This window comes from Perognathus longimembris, chromosome 7 (assembly GCF_023159225.1).
Source record: "Perognathus longimembris pacificus isolate PPM17 chromosome 7, ASM2315922v1, whole genome shotgun sequence".
In the NCBI taxonomy this organism is placed as follows: Eukaryota; Metazoa; Chordata; class Mammalia; order Rodentia; family Heteromyidae; genus Perognathus; species Perognathus longimembris.
The window spans coordinates 31,261,399-31,284,932 of NC_063167.1; the positions used below are offsets into that span (position 1 = coordinate 31,261,399).

Below are 23,534 nucleotides of genomic sequence, written 5' to 3' on the forward strand. Positions count from 1 at the left end.
ATGCAAATAAAAACCCTGAGATACCACCTCACCCCAGTTAGAATGGCCTATACTCTGAACTCAGGCAACAACAAATGCTGGAGGGGGTGCGGGGAAAGAGGAACCCTTCTCCATTGTTGGTGGGAGGGCAAATTAGTACAACCACTTTGGAGAACAGTATGGAGATTTCTCAAAAAGCTCAATATAGACCTACCCTATGACCCAGCCATACCACTCCTAGGCATCTATCCTAAACAGCAAACCCCAAGATATCAAAAAGACATTTGTACTTCCACGTTTATCGCGGCACAATTCACAATAGCCAAAATATGGAAACAACCCAGATGTGCCTCCACAGACGAATGGATCCAAAAAATATGGTACTTATACACAATGGAATACTACATAGCGATTAGGAATGGTGAAATATTGTTATTCACAGGGAAATGGTCAGAACTTGAACAAATAATGTTGAGCGAGACAAGCCTAGAACACAGAAAACAAAGGGGCATGATCTCCCTGATATATGACTGTTAACAAAGGGAGATGGAGAGACAGTAGAGACCAAGTCTGTGAAACCAAAAACTGCTTGTCAAATAGTATTCCCCACAGGATTGGGGCAGCGACCCAACAGTATGTAACTAAAACCAAACAACTACTCAATATATAAAGGTCAAAAATTGACCTCTCAGGGCAATAGCTCAAAAGCTATGTATGTACGTTCATATAAGACTATTGTCGACATATGGTCTAATATCGACATTACATTTAAAGCCCTAGGTGAACTTTCTTGGGTGTGGCCATGTGGCTACTGTATATGTTCTTGATACATTGTATATTGTATATATGTCTACCTGACCTAGAGAAGAGATAGAAAAACAGGGCGTAAGATATCACAAGAAATGTACACACTGCCCTACTATGTAACTGTACCCTTTTTGCACAACACCTTGTCAAAAAATTTGTGTTCAATTAATAAATTTTAAAAAAAGAAAAAAAATGTTACCATGCTTCTTGAACATTCCCCAAATAACTTCTTCCCCAGCTCCTCTTTTCACATCTTACCTGACTATATTGCTATTGTTTGCATATTTTTCCATCTTTAGGTTGAGTTCCTGTAAGGCATGGCTGTTTTTTCCCTCTTACATTCAGCATCTAGTTCAGGGCCTACCTCGATTAACTTAACTGTTGAATAACAAAGTATAAGACAGGTGCTGAGGCAGGGAGTGAGGGTGGAAGAAGTGGCAGCCCTTGGGACAGAGCCTGTGGAGGGAGGGACACACTGCTGGTACACTGGTTGTCAACAGTGTTTGACTTTAGCTCATTGATACTTGATGTTTCAGTACCTGTAAAGAGGATGTATGCTATGTATTTCAGTAGGGGTTTGTGAGGAATATATGAACAGATATGTGGGAAAGCACTTTGAGAAGCGTTCAGCAATCTACAAGTCAGATTTATACTGCAGGCATAAAGGCTACTCACCTGAGGGGCTCAGAAAAGTTCTGCCCTTATTAACAATGCCTAGGAAACATGCAGAAACGATTCTAGTTTCCTGGAGTCCTTAAGACAGATAGTATGTTTGCTATCAGACAGTCACTGAATTAAACCCCTGAATATTATCTGGGGGATAAGAGGGTTGCTTCTTCGGGATGCATGAGCAAATAATGAGATACAGTACGCCTGTGAATGAAGAAAATAAAATGCAACTCATTGAAAGCTATTGCATAATGGGGACAGTGGGGATAAGGATAGTGAAGGGGTCAATCTGATTAAAGTACTGTAAATGAATGTGTGGAATACCTTTGAACAATTAGTATATGCTAAAAACAATGCATAATAGGAAAGTTATATAGGTCCTATATAGGATATAGGAACTAGAGTGAGGGCAAATGGAGAAGGTAAAGGTCAAATATGGCCAAAATACTTCACGTACATATATGAAAACAACAGAGGAAGTTGAGGTTGGTTTGGGAAGTAGAGATGAACATGACAGGGGAAGTGTCTGATCACATTGTATGCAGAGATGGACATGTCAAAATGGAACAACTGATACTAATTTTTAAAATGTGAGGAAAAAGGATAGTAGCTGTGTGACTATAAGGCGGTAAAATTTCATAGATGTATATACCTAAAAGTAAACAAATGCATGTAAAAACTTGTGAGTTGAAGACCTACCACAGTGTAGGTGTGCAAGGTTTAATCTCCAGCCCTCTGCAAGATGCTTGGAAGTTATTAATGTGCTAATGTCAGTTTCCTACTTTTGAGCTTTACTGGTTTTGTGAGGTATTATCACAGGAAGGCACTGGGTCAAGAGCACACATACCTGAACCAAGTGTAAATAGTGCATGCATTTGTAATCCCCACATTCAAGAGAAAGAGGCAGGGCTGGGGATATGGCCTAGTGGCAAGAGTGCCTGCCTCGGATATACGAGGCCCTAGGTTCGATTCCCCAGCACCACATATACAGAAAACCGCCAGAAGCGGTGCTGTGGCTCAAGCGGCAGAGTGCTAGCCTTGAGAGAGAAGAAGCCAGGGACAGTGCTCAGGCCCTGAGTCCAAGGCCCAGGACTGGCAAAAAAAAAAAAAAGAGAAAGAGGCAGGAGGATCTCAAGTTTGGGGCCAGCCTGGGCTGTGTAGTGAGTGCAAGGCCAGCCTTGAACTCGATGGTAGAGCACTTACTTAGTATGCATAAGGCCCTGGGTTTAATCTTCAGCATCACAGAAGAGCATATGAGGGGCTGGGAATATGGCCTAGTGGCAAGAGTGCTTGCCTCCTACACATGAAGTTTGATTCCCCAGCACCACATATATAGAAAATGGCCAGAAGGGGCGCTGTGGCTCAGGTGGCAGAGTGCTAGCCTTGAGCGGGAAGAAGCCAGGGACAGTGCTCAGGCCCTGAGTCCAAGGCCCAGGACTGGCAAAAAAAAAAAAAAAAAGAAGAGCAGATGAACTGGTTTGGTTTTTTTTTCAATCTTTGTGGCAGCTGAAAAAAAAGAAGGATAAACTATAGCAGAGGGAAAAAAATGACAAGGGTCCATGTCGACATTTTTATTCAGTTCTATTTAAAAAAATAAGACATTTGAAAAAACAACAGTTTACAAAAGGTAACTTGAATTTAATTATTTTCTTATTCTGTGACAGCTAGTGCTATAGGTTCAAGATATCACATTAACATCAACACACCAGATTGAAAAATTTTATTTCCAGAGTTTAACAATATGCATCTTAATTAAGAGGAAACACTGCCATTATAGGTCTCAAGTTAGTAAAAAAAAATAACTTTCCCCTTACACTCAAGGAGGATTGGTTTTGCTAATTCAGCCGAGGTCATGATAACTTGGTACTCTGGTACTGGGTAGAGAGATGTGAGAAGCTAGGAAAATGGATTTCTTAAAACATAGAATAAAATAATACTTCAGACTGAGAGGTGAGTAGCATCTGTTTACCTTCATGTGCTCAAATAACTGATCTTGAGGGTTTTTTGTTTTAGGTTTCAGTGATGTTGAAAAGCCCTACTTGAACAAGAACTTGGCTTTCCTACAAGCCAGTCATACACCATCAAGTCACTTGTTCAGCAATTTGTAGTTGACGGCTGCCAAGAACAGATGGGCTCCTACAATGATGAGGGATTCCCAATCTACAAAGACTTTGTCTTCAAGTATGGAGACATCCAATCCACATCAGTAAGGAGGGAATCAGAGATTTAAAACAATTTTGGCAACTGCCTAAGACGCTTTACATCTAAAAAGGTGCCTACTGAGTTTATGCTATTCATTTGCTGTAAAGTTTCAGAGGGTTGCAAGCCTTCAGGAAAAGCAAGACTGTCCTTTTCATTTTCTTTCTCTGGATGTTGAGTAAACTCTGCTTTTCCAGATCGCAAGTTCACCACAGGGCTTAGTTTAAGGTTCTTTAATAAGAAATGGGGGTTCCCATTTAAATGCTGTGTTCCTTTTGGCCGAACAACTTCATTTGTAATGTTTCTCAACACTGTATGTGTGTCCTCAGACTCACAGTCATAACAATGAGGTATTTCATGGGCATTCCTAGGAAGCTCTTTTTGATGACTAAGTGGCGTAGGGAAGGATGCAGGATTCTGATTTGATAAATGGTCGTGCTTGCTGTTTGCATGGATGGAAGGCTCCTCTTCGTCTTCACTATTGTCACTGCTTTGTATTAGTCCATATCGCTTCATGTATTTTTTCGTTGCAAATGACATGTTGTTTGGTGAAATTAAGCTAAGGCCCACAGTGCTTCTGTCTGCATTAATATGTAGAAGGCTAAAAGATGAATCACAGTTATTTTGGTTTGAGCGAGTGAGAGACAGCTGTGAGAGCTGATTTTCATTTAAGTATTTCAGAGCTATAGCATTTGCCTCCATGCTCAAATCCACCCCAGTGGGGCTTACACCGCTCATGCCAGCATTAGCAAATGACATGTAGTTCAATCCAGAGATCACTGCTTCTGGGCTGATGCATGCCAGCACACTGAAAGACACAAATTAGTCAATCATCTTTTATCTTATTCTGAGTAATAAGAGTTTCATTCTAAATGTGTTTCATTCTGTGAAAGTAACAAAGGGTTTCAGCTTTAAGCTCATGGTGCTTCTTATCTGAGCACTCAGACATTAAAGTCTTGATGGTCCAGATAAAAATTCCAGGAATAAATAGTATAATGTAGAAAGCAATCTATGATTCACAGATTGAAAGTGAAATACAAACTGATTTGTCTACACACACACACACACACACACACACACACACACACGAACAAATACTAAGGCATTTAATATTATTATGTCACTTAATTTTCAGCTATTAATCCCGAAACAGCACAATACTCAATGTAAATTAAAATATAAAAGTAAAATCAATCACAAGACACATCCAATGAACCAAGAGTATAGCACTGGTAAATTGCTCAGAAAAAGATATCATAGCTATAATCCCAGCACTTGGAGGCTAGGGTCAGGAGGATTTTGAACTTCAGGCCAGTCTGGGCAGGTAACTACATCTTGTCTTGAGCTCTACTTCCAGCCCAGACATTGTCATTAAAGAAGAGATTTAAAAAAGAATTTCTTGTGTTGGTGTAAGAACTGAAGGAAAGATATTATATGAAAAATAATAGGCAGACAGACAGACACACACACACTTGTCAGTGTTGGCTGACTTGTCTTTTCCTTTATGTTATATATATAATCACAACAGCTGCCAGTTGTCATTGAGGCCTTACATGTGCCAGTCACTCTGCTAAAGCTATTCGGGCATCAGTGTACTTCTTCCTTACAGTAAGCTTTCTCAAGGAAGTATGGCCTACCTATTTTGACCTTATTGTCTCCATCGCTTCAGTTTCTTTATTCTTCTCTTCAACACTTCCCATTCCCCTCCCCTTATTCTCCCTTAGCATTGAGTACTGTCTATACATCCAGTGCACATGTCTAGCTCCCTCATAAGAGCCAAATAAGGAAAGGACTTCTGTTTTCCCCCACTGAATAATCTTCAGTGCCTGCCACATAGTAGGCACATATTTGGTAAATACTGAATAAAAGAAGTGGGTAAAATGATTATGTTTATGCTAAGGAAACTGAAGAATAGATCTTAACCATTTCTCCAAAGTTGAAGAGTAGTTAAGTGGCCAGCAGAAAGGGAACCCAAATGTGTCATCCTGCCAGGGTTCTGTAACCACTGATGCACTGCACCTTGCGTTTTGCTAACAGTCTTTTCTAACTATTTGTTATGGCAACAATAATCTATAACTTTCTATATCATACCATGAAAAGCCTGAGCTATTTTACACATGCTAGCCACAGCCTACATCCAAAGGCACACAAAAAATTCAACACGTATCAGTTATTTTCATTCTTATGAGCACCTGAAATTTGGAAGAAGCAATTTCCACCATTAGTATCTCCTGATACCAAACAAAGCGTGCTCGATAATGCTAGGTTTTGTAAGTAGCTCCTTTAATGTTCTTGGTACTTAGTGACTTGGGGTCTATTTCAGATGTTCCTAATTTATGTAGACTTTAAAAAAATATTTGTTAGTTTTTGGCAATACTGGGCCTCAACCAAGGCCTCAACCTTGCTAGGGAGATGATTGGTCACTTGAGCAGTTTTTGCTTTCATTACTTTTTTTTAAAAAAAGAATTTTTCATTTTTTCCAGGGATGCCCCCGAAGTGAAATATACCTATCAATGCTGCCTGAATAGCTGGAATACAGTTGTGTAAAGCCACACCTGGTTTATTTATTGAGATAGGGTCTTGCAAACGTTTTGTCCAGGCTGGCCTGGAACTGTGATCCACCTGATCTCTGCCTCCCAAGTAGCTGGCTTGCACTACTATGCCGAGCCTTTTCCTTGTTGTTAAAAGGATTTAACAAAACAATATCAATCAAATTATTTCTGTAAGTAATCTTCTCTCTTAACTAAAAGAATCTAAAATGTGAAGATGATCTTTCTATTCATCCCATATACACGAGGCCCTATATAAATGATAATCAAGTAATCTGAGGTAAAAACTTATGCCTTTTCTCAGCTTTCTATAATTTATCTAAACTCTGTTCTATTTTTTCTGGGTGTTGTTGTTGGCTGTGGGGCTTGAACTCAGGGCCTGGGCTGTTCCTGAGCTCTTTTATTCAAGGCTACTAGTCTACCACTTTGAAGTCACTTCCACTTTTCTAGTAGCTACTAAGAGTCTATGGACTTTCCTGCCCAAGATGGCTTTGAACTATGATTCTCAGGTCTCAGCCTCCTGAGTAGCTAGGATCACAGGCATGAGCCATCAGTGCCTGGCTTCTATTCATTTTTTTTTAAAGCAAAATTGAACATTACCTGGCATGATCTACTTTATGTGCATTTTTCTTCACTTTAGTGGGAGAATCAATTTTTACTCCCAGGCTTCTTAGTTGTTTAAGAGTTGCATTAAGAACACAATCTTTGTCCACCAATCCTGAATTGTGATTATTTTTCTTTGTGTGATAAACATTTTGGGTTCTGGTACATTCATGGCTGATAACCACTGCTTTAGTAGACGGCTGTTCATTTTCATTGGAGGAGTTACTTAGTAAGTGGTTCACTTGATCCTGAGAAAAAGACAAAGGGCATGTTTAAAATATATTGTCAATCTTGGGATAAACAGTTACATAATATACCATAAGGAAGGCCTGGTGAAAGTAACAAGGTATTATCTTCTCAATTTCACAGTATACATTTGCAAGTTTTTTTCTTTTTCAAAGGATCACAGTTTGAGGCCAGTTCAGGCAGAAAACGCCTCAAAACACCATCTCCAAAATAATCATCAAAAAAGGCAGGCTGGAGGCATGGCTCAAATGGCAGCTGATAGAAAAAGCCAGCTGAGCAATCTTGAGGCCCTGAGTTTAAATCCTAGTACCCAAACAAAGAAAAAAACAAACAATAAATGTCAATAGGTGCAGTTGTGGACACATGTAATCCAGATCTTGAGAACTTGAGGCAAGAGAATTGTGAATTCAAGGTTGGTCTGGGCTACAAACTGAGACCCTGTTTCAAAAAAAGAAAGACAAAAAAGTGCAAAACAAAAAGCAAACCCAAACAACAAAATAGAACCCCTACAAACTATCAACATCAATATATTTAAAATCATTTGAGTAATATTCCAAGTGTTTGCAAGGATTTATGCTAAGTTCTTTAAAAACAAAAGGGTTTTTTTTTGCTGGTCTGTCCTGGGGTTTGAACTCAGGCACTGTCCCTGAGCTTCTTTATGATTCAAGGCTAGCACTCTACCACTTGTGTCACAATACTACTTTGGCTTTTCTGAATAGTTTATTGGAGATAAGAGCCTCAGACACTTTCCCGCCTGGAGTGTCTTTGAACTGTGATCCTCAGATCTCAGTCTCCTGAGTAGATAGAATTACAGGTATGAGCCACTGGTGCCTGGCTAAAAGCTTAAGTTTTAAGTCAGGATTTCAATCATAAAATGGTAGTTAAAAATTAGACCTTCATGTTAGTTTTAGAATTAGGCCCCTTTCTTTGTTCATTTTTTAAAAATCAGAATGACTTGTGATAGTGTGTGTGTTCCTGAGATTAGTGTATATGTCATTCACTAAGCATATAGGACTAACCCCCATCTAGGATCTAGCAGGCAAATAATAAATACCAGTTCACTGCTGAATAAATAGGACCTTACTATGAAGAATGTTTAATCAATACTAATAGAGAAACCTGGTGTTCCAAATATCAAGAATTTGGGCAGAAGTGACAATCAGCACCATTTCAACCTTCAAACCCCAGCTTAAATTCTAAGTTTTCCAAGGCCAGATACCTGTACAAGTATTTATTCTAGAATAATGGAATAATTAATGTTCCCTTAGCACTGTCTGATATAGCACATAGGAGATCTGGTCTGAAGGTCCATTAATAGATAACGGGTTCGATATATAATATATGGGCAGAACCGAACATTATGCATATAATTCATTCTGTGCTCCCTTTGTGTGACATGCTTCACCTGTTGAATGCTGGTGTTCCTGTCTTGTGTTATTATCTCCCTCCTCTCCCACCTTGTGGTATCACACACAGAGACTTTATATTCATGTTTACATTATCTACTTAGTCCCCTTTCTAGGACTAAATTAAATATTTAATAAATACCTGTATACCTGAAATAAAATCAATTTCTCACAGTTTATGAAAACCTAAAGGAAATAAATGATATATTGTTAACTAGTTCCAAAAATCTTTCTACCTCAACTTTCCAATCAAGTTAAATTTAGGAAAAATCTACTTTGTATCTCCTATATTAAATAACCATTTCACAAATGATGAATTGCTCTGTATTTCTTACCAACAAGTTCTGGTAAATTTTCTGATTATCTGTCGGTTGAGGAGGCAAGGAATCCATTACTTGCTCACTTTTTGGTCTCCCAGACATTGCAGTTGCAGTGTTGTCGTTGGCGCCCTCTGCCGGTCCAGTGTGTAAGCACATGCTCACGCTCTCTGCCAGCAAAGCATTTGGGAAGAACACAGGCACCTCAGGTTCTTTGCTTACCTCTGAAGAAGAGCTGCTTAAAAGAATTTATAGCGTAAACGTTAGTTAACTGTGTATTTTAATTTTTTGCCAGGGCTGGGGCTTGAACTCAGGGCCTGAGCACTGTCCATGGCTTCTTTTTGCTCAAGGCTAGCACTTGAGCCACAGCGCCACTTTCAGCTTTTACTATATATGTAGTGCTGAATCGAACCCAGGGCTTCATGTACAGGAGGCAAGCAGTCTACCACTAGGCCATATTCTCAGGCCATAACTGTGTATCTGAAACATATTTTTCAAACCTAATTTTCAAAGAAAGAGCTAGGACTCAAGCAGCATATGATTTGTGTTTCTTTTGTTAATTACCTCTAAGTAGCTGTGCAGAGGTTTCAACTCAACATGTCAGTTTGAATGTAATGCATCTGATCAGTGTCATGCCTTCTACCATTCTTCCCCAACTCTCCCAACCCCACCTCCCCTCTCCTTCCCAGCTTCATTTTCATGTATAAATATTGAATATTATGATTGTTTTCACCTAACCTTCCTCTCACCATTAGTCTGACCCTCCCTCCTCTTGACTCCTTCCCCCCAACAAAGGTGCCAGTTTCCTGGTTATTTTCAGTTCTTTTTTTTTTTTTTTTTTGGGCCTTTGACTCAGGGCCTGAGCACTGTCCCTGGCTTCTTCCCGCTCAAGGCTAGCACTCTGCCACTTGAGCCACAGCGCCGCTTCTGGCCGTTTTCTGTATATGTGGTGCTGGGGAATCGAACCTAGGGCCTCGTGTATCCGAGGCAGGCACTCTTGCCACTAGGCTATATCCCCAGCCCCTATTTTCAGTTCTTAAATGATGTATGTAAATATATCACCTTGATAGACTGCACAAACTGTTTTTTTTTTTTTTGTAGGAAGAGGGGCTTGAACTCAGGGCCCTGGCATTGTTCCTGAGCTTTTTTACTCAAGGACAATGCTCTACCACTTTGAGCCACAGCTCCACTTCCAGTTTTTTAAGGTAGTTAACTGAAGATAAGGGTCTCACGGACTGCCTGGGCTACCTTTGAACTTTGATCCTCCTGAGTAGCCAGGATTACAGGTGTGAGCCACCAGTGGCCCTGCTAAGTTATACTGTTTTTAATATGTTTAAAGGCTGGAGAACATCCTGTTTATTTCTTCTAAACCTGATGCATTGAAAAAATTTAAAGTATTAAAAACTTAAAATATATTATTTGCTCACCTCAAGTTTTGAAATAATAAAGATCCTTATCAAATAAAAGTTCAAGAGGTGCTATTTATAACCATGTTCTACACTTGGTGGTATTTCTTTTCTTTTTTATCCTTTGATATATTCCTTTCAATTTTATACAATGAGCATTTATTACTTTAAAATTTTTAAAATACATACTTAAAAATAACTAGGGAAAGTATTTCCTTTTAAACATTTTTTTTTTTTTTTTTGGCCAGTCCTGGGCCTTGGACTCAGGGCCTGAGCACTGTCCCTGGCTTCTTTTTGCTCAAGGCTAGCACTCTGCCACTTGAGCCACAGCGCCCCTTCTGGCCATTTTCTGTATATGTGGTGCTGGGGAATTGAACCCAGGGCCTCATGTAGAGGAGGCAAGCACTCTTGCCACTAGGCCATATCCCCAGCCCTTTTAAACATTTTTATTAGTATATACTAATTGTACAAAGGGATTTCACTGTGGTATTTCCATAAATGATATAATGTGCTTTGAAAAAACATTATTTCTTCAGGCTGGGTAGAGAGCTTTTCTAGTATGTACAAGTATCAAGGTTTGATCCCTAGCAATGCAAAACAAACAAATCTCTTGTTAGAACACTAATCTTTGGCTACTGTAGAAACCCCTATGTACAATTAATATATGCTTTAAAAAGTAAAAGAACAAAAGAGGAGAGAATCATAAAAATGTAAAACAGGCTATGTTAGGGGACAAGTGCCAGAAGGATGGGTGGGAGAAAATAAGAAGGGTGACTATAGCTGAAGTACTTTATGAAACTTACTGAAATTGTTTTAAGAAAGTAGGAGAAGCCTATAATCCTAGCTATTCAGGAGGCTGAGATCTGAGGATCATGGTTCAATGCCAGTCCAGGCAGGAAAGTCCCAAAGACTCTTATCCCCAATTATCCCCCAGAAAACCGGAAGTGGAGCTGTGGTTCAAAGTGGTAGAGTGCTAGCCTTCCGTAAAAAGAGCTCAGGGAAAGCATAAGGCTCTGAGTTCAAGTCCCAAAACAGACCAAAGAAACAAAAAAAGAAAAGTGGGAGAAAGGATTAGGAGAGAGAGGTAGGGGTAAGAAATGCAATTTCTGTGCCAGGTGTGGTAACATGTCTATAATTCTGGCAATTAGGAGGTAGAGGAGGATTGAGAGTTCAAAGCTATCCCATATCAAAAAGGGGGGAAAAGAAGAGAGAAAAGTAATAATAAGTATTAGAACAAGTGTTATTATGGGCCAAGCATTGTTTCATCTTACATGATCTGTACCAAAAAAACCCTGAGACAGCTATTATATATTATTCCCATTTGATATATAAAAACATCGAGTCACAAGAGTAGGTAGCAACCTGAACCAAGTTAGACCAAACTTGAAGAAAATAAAAGTCACAGACAATTTAATATCTAAGGAGAACCATTACTAGCATTATGAAGAATTTTTCTTGATTGAATCATAGTTTTAGAAGCTGTTTTTTAAAACCTAGTATTATATCTTGAGTATCTTCTCATTTTACTAAATATACTTTTATGTATATGCTAAATATACATTTTTCTGTTGGTGTTGTTTTTTGATACAGTACTGGATTTGAATGCAGATCCTCCGGCTTGTTAAGTCCTTTCTTGTTTTAGTTTTCAAGTAATGTTTTTGCCAGGCCTGGTTTGGACCATGACCCAACCACCTACAACCTCTCACGTAAGATGGGCCCATAGAGATGTGTGAACACTCACTCCTTTATATCACTACACTCAGCTTGTTAAATAAGATGAGGTCTTACTGACTTATTCAAGTTGGTCTTGAACTGTGGATCCTCCTGATCCTTGCCTCCTATGTATCCATGGTTACAAGCATGAGCTACTGAGCCTAGCCAAAAAAAAGTGTTAATCTTTATGGAATTTCCTTGTATAGATAAAGGATGACTTTTCTAACTGTAACTCTTTGATTATTTCTAACTATTCTACATTGTATTTTGTTGTTTTTTGTTTTTGGTGCTGCTCTTGGGGCTTGAATTCAGGGCCTAAGCTCTACTTCCAACTTTTTGGTGGCTAACTGGAGATAAGTCTCACAGACTTTCTTGCCCAGGCTAACTACAAACAATGATCCTCAGATCTCAGCCTCCTGAGTAAGCTAGGATTATAGGCATGAGCCACCATGTCAAAAGACTGGATTTTAAAAGTCTTGACCTCAAAAAAATTTCCATTGTGAAGTGCTAAATTTGTTAAGCAGCTTGACTTAATCATTCTATACTATAAATACACAAACATATAAAAATTACATTCTATTTCATAAATATAAGAAGTCATTATTTGTCAATTAAAAACAAAATGTAAAAAAAAACAAAAAAAACCCCTCAAAGACATCTTACTTGGATCCAGGAAGTGGCTGATTAAGTTCTTCTTCCATAACAACATTGCTCTCTTCAAAACTGGGAATGTCAACTGCTTTTAATGAAGATGCACTGTCTGGAAGACTTGTGACTTCATTATTAATATCAACAGAAAAGTTCATATCCTCACTGGAAATCTTGGTATCATCTTGCTTCAGCTGAGACGTGGGCTCTTGACTGTCATCTGCTGTATTCCAAAATAAGCTAGCACCTGGAAATTAAATGATTTAACACACTGAAACAAATATTCACCTACAAAAATGATAAAACATGGAAGCTACTAAAATCAGCTATATGAGCAGCTATTCTATTTTAACACAATTGCTTATAACTGTTTTCAGACTGTATTTTCTCAGAAATGTCACAAACCGGTAGGTAAAAGACAGAAAACCTGGGGCAGAGGGAAAGGGTTCTTTCTGCCTTCTGCTTCTTTAAAGGGGGGTGGGGGGTTGTCTTTAATTTACATATTAAGGCTCTGATGGCCAGTTTTGGTGGTATACACTTGAATTCCCAGCATTCATGAAGCTGAGGCAGGGAGATTGAGAGTTCAAGGCTACCCTGGGCTGTATATGGATTTCAATGCCAGTTCAAGCTTTACAGCAAGATCCTGTTTCAAAACAAAATAAAACATAGGGCTAGGGAAAAATATACAAAGTAACAAATCCCTAGGTTTTCCAGGTTTTATGTTAAAATGCTGCATTTAAAAAACATATTAGAGATGCACCAAGTATATCAGGCCAATATTTAAAAATGAAATGCTTTAGCTGGGTGCTCAGTGGCTCACACCTGTAATTCTAGCTATTCAGGAGGCTGAGATCTGAGAATTGTGATTTGAAGCCATCCTGCATAGGAAAGTCTGTGAAACTCTTATCATCACTTAACTACCAAAAAAGCTGGAGGTAAAGCTGTGGCTTAAATGGTAGAGTGTGAGCCTTGAGCAAAAGAAGCTCAGGGACAGTGCCTAGACCCTGAGTTCAAGCCCCAGGACCCGTACCCATGTGCATATGCACACACACACACACACACACACACACACACACACACACAGAAATCTTTCCCATATTTATGGACCACTTGTACATATTTTCAGATCTTTTTCATATACTAGTTGCTTATATTTTTTCATTAAATTAACCCATTTTAGTTTTACCTTGTCTTATTCTCTTTTGTGAAATCATAGATCTGATATACTAATTATATGTTTTCTAGTTCTCATAAGAAAAAACACACTTACGAAACAAACTATTCACCTGCCTATTACTCCAATTTTTCTTTTGACCCATGAGCTACCTGCATTCTGTAATTTGGGAAATATTGCTATATACATAGTTGTTTAAAGAAATGGTTAATTTTTTTTCAAGTTTCCTTTATTTCTTTTTCTTTTCTTCACCCCTGCCCTTGGGACAGGGTCCTAGGCCTCAAATCCTCAAACTTTCTGCCTCAGTCTCCTGAATGCTGAGATTACAGGCATTGTGGTATGCACCATACCAGCCCTTTAAAAAATGATTTTTTCTTTGAAGATTGACTTTTGTGATTTTATTTTAAAAAAGGAAAGCAAGATTTAACTTTGCATTCATTCTTTTTCCTTAAAGGACAAATTTTGAAAAGTTATATTAGTCCTACCTTTGATTCGTGACTGTGTGTGTGTGTGTGCACACGTGCGCGCACACACACGGAGACAAGAATATGTAGGATTGATGTACTTCTTTAATAGTCATTACTTCAAATAACTATTAATTTTTAGTGGGATGCTAATAAATTATGCTGTAATCCAAGCTACTCAGGAGAATCAAGTTTTTTTTTTTTTTGGCCAGTCGTGGGCCTTGGACTCAGGGCCTGAGCACTGTCCCTGGCTTCTTCCCGCTCAAGGCTAGCACTCTGCCACTTGAGCCACAGCGCCACTTCTGGCCGTTTTCTGTATATGTGGTGCTGGGGAATCGAACCTAGGGCCTCGTGTATCCGAGGCAGGCACTCTTGCCACTAGGCTATATCCCCAGCCCGAGGATCAAGTTTTGAAGCTGGCCTCAGCAGTGAAGTCCAAAAGACTATATCTCCAACTAACCAACAAATGCTAGTCTAGCAAGAAAGCCAAGAAAGTGCTCTAGGCCCTGAGTTCAAGGCCAGGTACCATCATCAAAAGAAGCCTGAAGAAACAAAAAATAACTTGTATAGAAAGAACTCTGAACGTCAATATATGAAGTTTTCAAATATATGAACCTGTATCTGTTTGAAACCTTGTATTCAATCTCAGAAAACCATTTAAACACAAACGTCTTTGTCATTGATTCAGCAGACACTGCTTCGGTGACTGAGTAGGCCAGAATCCAGATCCCAAAAGCTTATAGTCTAATGATGGCCATGTATGAGGAAGTTTAATATAGTGAACACAGACAGTAAAAAGTTTTAATGGCACATAGAAAAATACTTCACTTTTTGCTATGCTTACTTAGTTCACAGTACCCACAAGTTCCTTTAATACTCTCCCCAACACACACACACTTCCCTAAGAACTGTTACCTTTGCAATCAACAAAGGTGGGACTCCAATAGATAAATTCCTCTGTTTCTCAACACCCTTACCACTGAACCAGTTGTAATCTAGCATATATAGCATAAAAACTCTAGGTCAGTTACATAAAGCTGTGAAACCAGATTGCAGATAGAACGGGGTGAAAAAAGCCAAGTAGAGTCCTACTTGGAGCCTAAGCTGTACTCTTTTCCTAATCTTCAGTTCCATTCTTGGCCCCGTATTAGCTCAAGATGGTTTATGTTACTTACAGTCAAAGAATTTTCACTAATACTAAATAGTACCCGGGGTTGGGGTCCTCGGCCCCCAGCGCTTCTCCTGGCCAGCGGGAGAAGCAGGGAGCATACTCCACAGAAAGAGCCAAGATGAGGCAGAGTCGCAAAACCGCCCGCGCCCAGTCCCGCTTACGTTTAAGACGGGACACTCCCCGTGACCTAAAAATATGCATCTCTCCCTCATTGCTCCTCTCAATATGATAGCTTAAAAAATACGCAAGTTCAAAACCAATAGGAATTTTTGTTCTTAATTTTCTCTCTTAAATGTTTATTCTGAGAGTTGCAGGTATGGTTTTGTTGGTGAGAATTCCAGACAATGAGGGAAAGAGTTAGATACTGAGTTCAAGTCCTGTTCTCAGACAAAAAACCAAGTTTATTCTGTGGCATCAAATCATCATCTGTTTTTTCTGCCAGTCTTTTATCAGTCCATTCATACTCCTATTTTCTTGACTTTTAAGAATAACTAGATTTCCCAAAGTAGCCCAGTCTCTAGATTTTTAAACTGATTTCCATATTCTCTTCCGTACTTCTAACTTATTTTTAAATGTTACTACCATTAGTCTTAATTTAGTTTTAGAATAACTGTAGATTTACAATAAAGAATAAAGTTTCTGTATACCCTAACCTAATTTCCCTTGTTGTTAACATCTTACATTACCAATATACATTTACCAAAATTAAGAAGCTAACACTGGTACATTAGTATCAAATTAAACTCCAAGCTTTATTTGGATTTCATTAATTTTTCAACTAATGTCCTTTTCCTGTTACAGGATCCAATCTAGGCCATCACATTGTTTTCAGCCAGAGTAATTTTCAGTCCTCATTCTTCAACTGCTTTATCCAATTAGTTATCAAATCTTATCAGTGTCCTACATGGCTTTTCATACTACATGATTTTTCTTCCTAATTCCTCTCCTCCTCTCCTCTTCTCTCTTCTGTCAGTCACAGTTTAAAATATAAAGCAGTGAAGCCAGACTCAAGAAAAAACACATTTACAAACATGAAATATTCATCTGTTTATTATCCCCAAATTTTCCTCTCTCTTTCTCTACTCACCACTCCCCACCTCCTCCTTTTTTTTTGGTGGTACTGGGACTGAATTCAGTGCCTTCACTTGCTAGGCAAGCACTTTATCACTTCAGCAATGCCCCAGTTCCTTTGCTTCAGTTTGTATTGAGATAGATTCTCACAAACTTTTGCCTGGGCTGGCTTTGAATCAAGATCCCCAATCTATGTCTTCTGAGTAGCTGGGATTACAGGTGTGAACCACTCTTGGCCCTCCTTTCCATGCTTCTTATTATTTATTTTTAATTTTAAGTTTTTATTATCAAACTGAATTACAGAGAGGTTACAGTTTCATACATTAGGCATTGGATACATTTCTTGTACTGTTCGTTACGTCGTCCTTTCCATTCTTATCCCTTCCATAGTTACAGCTAAGAACCCTGCATCTTCTCAGTGAGCCTGTACCTAATCTGTCTTACCATCCCTCAATTCCTTTCAAGGTGCAGACTCACTAACAACGCATAGATGAAACCTTTCCAACTTCTCTCAAACCCAGATATTTCTCTTATTAGAACTGTGTTCAACCCAGAAAAGTAATAAAGCCCAATAACGTATATGTGATACAATTTTGTTCCTGCTTTCAGGTGCAAGTTTATTTCATAACGAATAAAATTAAAAGGAAGTGGAGCTGTGGCTCAAGTGGTAGAGTGGTAGTCTTAAGCAAAAGGAGCTCAGGGACAGTGCTTAGGCCCAGAGTCAAACCGCAGGATCAGCAAAAGAAAAAAAAAAAGAACATAATTACACACTAAAACTTATTCTCTTAATATCTGTTTTGGATCTACTGGATTGAATACCAACGAATTTTTTTTAAGTTACCTGTGCTCACAGCAATGCTTACACTTTTTCTCAAGTGTAAGCCAGGAGTGTCAGATGGTGTTTCCGTGGATACCAGCTCCACTGGTCTTGCATCTTCAACAGTGGCTGTCTTAGAAGAGCCAGGCTTCAGAGACTGTGCTTCCAATAAACGCTGAATCTGTATCAATCAGAAACATATTTTAACAATTGACGTGGCAATAAAATTGATAGCAGAGTTTGAAAACAAATTACAAGGTGAGCAGTTATAAAGAGCTCACTTTTAGCTATTTTCTCACATTACAATTAGATCATACCATGAAACTTCAGTGTAGAGAGCTATTAACATTACTTATTAAGAAGCACTTCACAAAGCCAAGGATAAATTAAAAAGTGAAGCATAAAAAATTGTCATTTATGTAGAAGAGTGTAAATGCCAATACTTCAAATTGACATGTCTATTTCCCATATAAATCAAGTGACAATGGAGTTAACTCAGATTCTGCGTAACTTTCTTAGAAAGGTTAACTGGAACTGCCCACATGTGGCTATGCAGAAGCTAGAAGCATTAATAAGCAATAACTAATAATTTCTGAGTTGTTTCTTGTTTGTAAGAGACTATACTACAGCTATTTTTTTTTTTGGTCAGTTGTAGGGCTCTGGGCCTAGGCGCTGTCCCTGAGCTTTTGCTCAAGGCTAATGCTCTACTATTTTGAGCCATAGCCCCACTTCTGGTTTTTGAGTGGTTAACTATAATCTCATGGGGACTTTTCTGCCCAGGCTGGTTTCGAACCCCAATCCTCAGATCTTAGCCTCCTAAGTAGCTAGGTTTACAGGTGTGGGCCACCAGTGGCTGGCTTCCACAAGCTTTTATGATTTAAAAAAAAAAATTCCATGAAGAGTGTATTGCTGTTACAAAGATAAGAAAACAAGAGGTGGGAGCTGGGAATGTGGCTGAGTGGTATAGAGTGCTTGCCTAGAATGCATGAAGCCCTGGGTTTGATTCCTCAGTAGCACATAAACAAATAATGCCAGAGGCAGTGCTGTGGCTCAAGTGGTAGAGTGCTAGCCTTGAGCAAATAGGAAACCAGGGACAATGCCCAGGCCCTGAGTTCAAGGCCCAGGGTTGGCAAAAAAAGAAAAAAAAGAAAAAAGAAAACAAGAGGTGCTCAAGGTTACTTGTTCAGATCCTACACATAACAGAACAGTGGCAAAACTTAGGTTCAAACCTCAAAAGCCTCTCACCCTCCTTTTAAAATTGAGATGTATTCTATATGCCCATTGCTAATTCAGTAGTTATTAGATTCACAAAATATGAAACCATCACCACAAATAATTCCGAATACTTTCATCACACTTCAAAGACTCTATTACCCATGAAATAGTCACTCCTCATTATCCTTCTCCCCAGGACCTGGAAGCTACTTATGCTACCTCTATGAATTTTCCTGTGCTGGATATTTTATTTTAACAGAACCACGTGGCTGGCCTTTTCAATCAGCCGAACATCTTCAAAGGTTTAACTATGTCATGGGTTTATCTATACTTTTAATAGCTAAAATTCCGTTGTATGGATATAACACATTGTGTTTATCCATTCATCATTTGACTGACAACTATATTGTTTACAGTTTGGGCTCATAGGAAAAATGTTGCTATGGGCATTTACATATAAGGTTTGGGGTGGAAGTTTTTAAAAAATTTCTTTTGGATATATACTGGAGTGAAGCCACCATTTTTACATACTGTGATTTTCTACTTCCTATTAATATTACTGTACTTAACTATTCTCATTAATTTTAATTAAGTAATGTATTACCAATATATTAAGGTCACTAGACATACATCAAATCAATAATATAACATGTATCTGTAGTATTTTGTAGCACAGATTTTGGTGTTGTGAAAATTTAAGTCTTATTCTGCTACATTTTGGACAAGTGAATTAACCATTGTAAGCTTCAATATCATGTAAAACATAATGTGTGATACTGAAGGAGTATATTAAAAGAGATGAATTGGGTGTACTATATTTATGCATATTGTACATGTATTTGTACAGTTAGAGGATCATGGAAAAAATATGTAGACTACATTTCAAATTATTTCCCCTGGTTTGAATACTATACAGAGGAAAGATGCTAATAAGGAAAGAAAAAAAGTTTAAGACATACAGACAAAAATGCTCAGGAAAGACATAGTTAAGATACTAAAAGCTTCAAAGGAAGAGAACATTTCAGAATCAAGCAAGTGAAACAAGTTCACTAGACACATGGAGAGGTTCTGGATTATTTAAGGTACGGTAGGCTAAGGGTTAGTATGCAAACTAAAGGACTGGCAAGCTAGAGATATGTCAGCAGTTGCATTTAGTCATATATAAAAATTTAGCAAATTATTATTCAAAAAAGAAAAATGCGATGATTTTTATAAGTTAGGATATGTTCAGATAAAGAGAAAGAAGTCTTGCTTTCTAGTCCTGGTTTTAATATACATAGCAAAGTGGCATCTAATATCCTCATTTTATTTATTGGTAAAATATGAGGAACCAGAATTAAGTTTCTCAAGTCTTTCTAGCTCTGATATTCTGCAATTCTATTAAATATAATCACTAAAAGATTCAGTTTTTAAGAAATCACATTAATTCTAAGAATCTGACAAAACAGAAAGTTCCAGGCAAACCTGGGCCTGAAGTAGTCTCAGCTGTCTGTCTTGCTCTGTGACAAACCGATATGCATCTGGAGATAGTCCCATCATTCCGTTATCTAACCCAGTCCTGGGTGTGTGCACACATACTGGACAGGGCTGTGGGTTACATGAGTCCGAATGTGGAGGTCCTGTCACTGGAGACGGTTCTACGTTGTTGTGAGGAGAACACATGCCCATGCTTCCTTGAGGTCTCGAGGTAATAGGACTACTTGAAGAATAGACTGCGTGATGGTACAGAGCTGGACCCCCACTTGGGTGAAACAAACAATGCTTTTGAAGGGCTGCAGATGGGAGGTCTTGAATAGATCCTGCTGTATTTATTCCTTGCCAAGAATTGATTGTATTGTACTGAACATGGCCATGGTGCTGACAGCAACTGCAAACATTTGTGGGGTAGAAAGATGGTGGTGAGGGAGAAGGTATCTGAAGTTCCATTGGTCTTCCTGAATTAGGTGGTGAGAACACACAATTGTGTGGGTGGGACTGTGGGGCAAGAGAAGACTGCCTAGAATTAAATGTGGAAGTTCTTCCAGAATAGTCTTCTTTTTGTATATTCTCAGAAGAAACTGTGTGAAGTTTCTCAGATATGTCAGGAGGTGGCACACTGAGAGAAGATGGTTTGGTACTGTTATTCCTGAAATGGGGGTTCCCTTTCATACAGGGAGATGACTGTCTTACGTGGCATTGTCTCAAAGAAGCAGTGCCCTGGCTTAACTGATTGGGAATCCCTTTCAAGGAAGGCTCTCCAGCTTCAATTTCTGGGCTGTGTTTCTCATCATAAAGCTCAGGTTGCAATGGCTTCAAGTATTCAGAATGATTCACCAACAAAGGAAGATTTTCAGTATTTGCCATTTTCAATGAATTAGACAGGTGATTTGACTCTATGTAATTGCCATCCAACACAAGAGAAAGTTCAGGAACTGATGGTTGGATCTTAGAAATCTACAAGAGGGGAAAAAAGGAAATTTTAGAGCAACATACATGCTTCACTTTCCTTGGGCCAGTATTTCCCAAATATTCTATTAAAAAATTCTTCATTATTAGTCCAAGGTACTTGGGAAGCTAAGACCTAGAGGATCATAGTTCGAGACCACATAGTGCAGAAGAAGAATTCATGCAACTTCATCTCCAAAATAACCAGAAAATGCCAGGTTGTAGACTAGCTCAAGTAGTAGAGCACTAGCTGAGCAAGCAAAAAAGCAAGCATAAGCCAATGAACTCACATCGGTACTAGAAAAAAAAACAACAAACCCAAACCTAATAACTCCCCAGATTCATTTAATAGTGAGACTGACTTGAATTTATGGGGAGGGAGGGTTGGAAAGTGTGTACCTAGCTGTCCTTTCCTTGAGCTCTGCAGAAGACTAAAGTCTCCATGGGCTTTGGTGACCCCAGCCCTGGGATGTTTTATTTGTGATTGATTTTGCTGTACCTCAGTACTTCCTTTCTCATTTTCTAATCATTTTTGTAATATCTTGCTGACTCTTCTCTTCCTACGTATTGATACTCAAAAAAAAAATGACTCCTTCAAGTAGAACACTGGCTAACATTGTTTAGGTCACAGAATGCAATATAAGAAGCTGTTTTATGTAATTTTTTTAACCTTACTCTGCAAAAAGATTATTACATGCAGAATATTTCAGCAGATCTAGCTCCAAATGTTTATGCATCTTAAATAAGAAGGGATTCTCCAATAAATGGCTTAGAATATTTTTCTACTAAGTGAAGTTACTTAGTTATTTCTTCTGATATTAACTAAAAGGAATGGAAGGGTAAACAAAAAACAGTCTATGTGGTAAATTTGTTTTACCACATACTAATTAAAAAAAATTTTTTTGTGTGTGTGTTTGCTGGTCCTGGGGCTTGAACTCAGGGCCTGAATGCTGTCCCTGAGCTTTTTTTTTCAAGGCTAGTGCGCTACTGTTTGAGCCACTTTCAGGGTTTGTGTTTTTTTGTGGTGGTTAATTGGAGATAAGTCTCATGGACTTTTCTACCCGGGCTGGCTTTGAACTGTGATCCTCAGATCTGTCTTCTTAGTAGCTAGAAATACAGGCATGAGATGCTGGTCCCTGGCTTCTTATTCTTTTTCTTTGGCAGTAGTAGGGTTTAAACTCAGGGTCTCATGTACTCTATCATTTGAGCTATGCCCCAACTTTTTAATTGCTCTTCTTTTGTTATTTTTTTTAACATGATCTCCCATTTTTGACCAGAATTAGCCTCTGGCCTCAATCTTCCTACTAACTCGTGAGCAACTGAGACCATAAACACACACATCTGGTTTGTTGGTTGAGATGGAGGTCTTAACTTTTTGCCCGGGCTGGCCTGGAATGGCAATTCTCTTGGATCTTCTTCATCTCTTGAGTAAGTGGGATAAGAGATGTGTACCAACACACTCAGCCCTCCATTCATTTTTCTTCTAAAAAGATAACGAGTTCAGTTAAGGTAAACAACAATTATAAAATAACCCATTGCTTTGCAGGAATCGAAAAAATACAACAATGGTTATTACTAACTCACATCTGAACACAAGTAGATGTTTTCTCAGAAAATAGTCATAAAAATCAATGTCAGGCAGCTTTGATGATAGTATAGATAAAAGATTCTAAAGCCAAACCTCTCAAATTACAATCTTAGGTTTATTACTCACTAGTTATGTGATCTTGGATAGGTAACTAAATCTATGCCTTAGTTTACTCTAGAAATAATAATTATATTTATTATAAATAAAATACATGTAAATTGATAAGTAGATGTTAGTTAGTGGTAACTAATATGTATCTGTGAAGAATGTACCCTTCTATATAGATTCAAATAGTTAGAATGATATTTAAGTAAGTTTTGGTAGTATTACTGCTTTAAAGTGAAGAGACTTTCAGAGACTAGAGACTAACCACAAAAGTAAATTCAGTACAGGATCAGTAATACCTTCTGACTAACTGGATGAGGACTAGGAATTGGTCTTGGGGAGAAATCTTCATCTTCAACACCAGAGTCATGATCATTTATTGTTATTTTCCCAGGAGGTAACTTTTGGGAAGACCTAAAGAGTAGAAGAAGAGAAAAATGTTCAAGCTGGACATAGTCATACACACCTATAGTCCCAGCACTTAAGAGACCAAAGCAGCAAAATGGTGAGTTCAAAACCAGCCTGGAGTACATGACAAGACTCTATTTCCAAAAACAAAACCAAACCCAAACCTTCAACATATTTTTTCTTTCTTCCTTTTCAAAACTGAAAAGTCCTTAATCAGTAGCATTTTGAACACCTAACTTAGTACCCAACAACCACAGATTATTTTTTAGGTCAAGGTAAATTTATCAGGAAAGCTAATCTATTCCAACTCATGCTAGTCTAACTACTATTTTCTGCTTGATCATGATAAGTTTAACCCTTAATGTTAGTCTAAATCAACAGTCACTGAGAACCTTCTGGTTGATTACATTGAGGAATAAAGAAATAAGACGGTACTAACTGGAAAAAGTTTTATAATGTACTGCTAGTTGTGTATACTGAATATACTAAATATACTGTATTAAACATTGACTGTGCCACTAAAGAATTACATTTTCCTACATATGTGTGGTAGGA

General features: G+C 38.3%; 1 protein-coding gene across 4 annotated transcripts in view; it reads right to left on the reverse strand.

Moving 5' to 3' along the window:
- Positions 1-3,034: 3,034 nt before the first annotated feature.
- Positions 3,035-23,534, reverse strand: part of Stil (STIL centriolar assembly protein) — a 50,988-nt gene continuing 30,488 nt past the window's right edge. For 3 of the 4 annotated variants that reach the window (XM_048351254.1, XM_048351255.1, XM_048351256.1), the window contains 7 exons: positions 22,871-22,985; positions 19,919-20,887; positions 17,264-17,420; positions 12,558-12,789; positions 8,794-9,013; positions 6,804-7,054; positions 3,035-4,462 (listed from right to left, as the gene is read on the reverse strand). In XM_048351254.1, coding sequence (XP_048207211.1) covers positions 3,682-4,462; positions 6,804-7,054; positions 8,794-9,013; positions 12,558-12,789; positions 17,264-17,420; positions 19,919-20,887; positions 22,871-22,985 — 2,725 coding nt within the window. In that variant the 3' untranslated portion in view covers positions 3,035-3,681. The remainder of the gene's footprint in view (positions 4,463-6,803; positions 7,055-8,793; positions 9,014-12,557; positions 12,790-17,263; positions 17,421-19,918; positions 20,888-22,870; positions 22,986-23,534) is intronic. The other variant, XM_048351257.1, reaches the window with a different exon arrangement.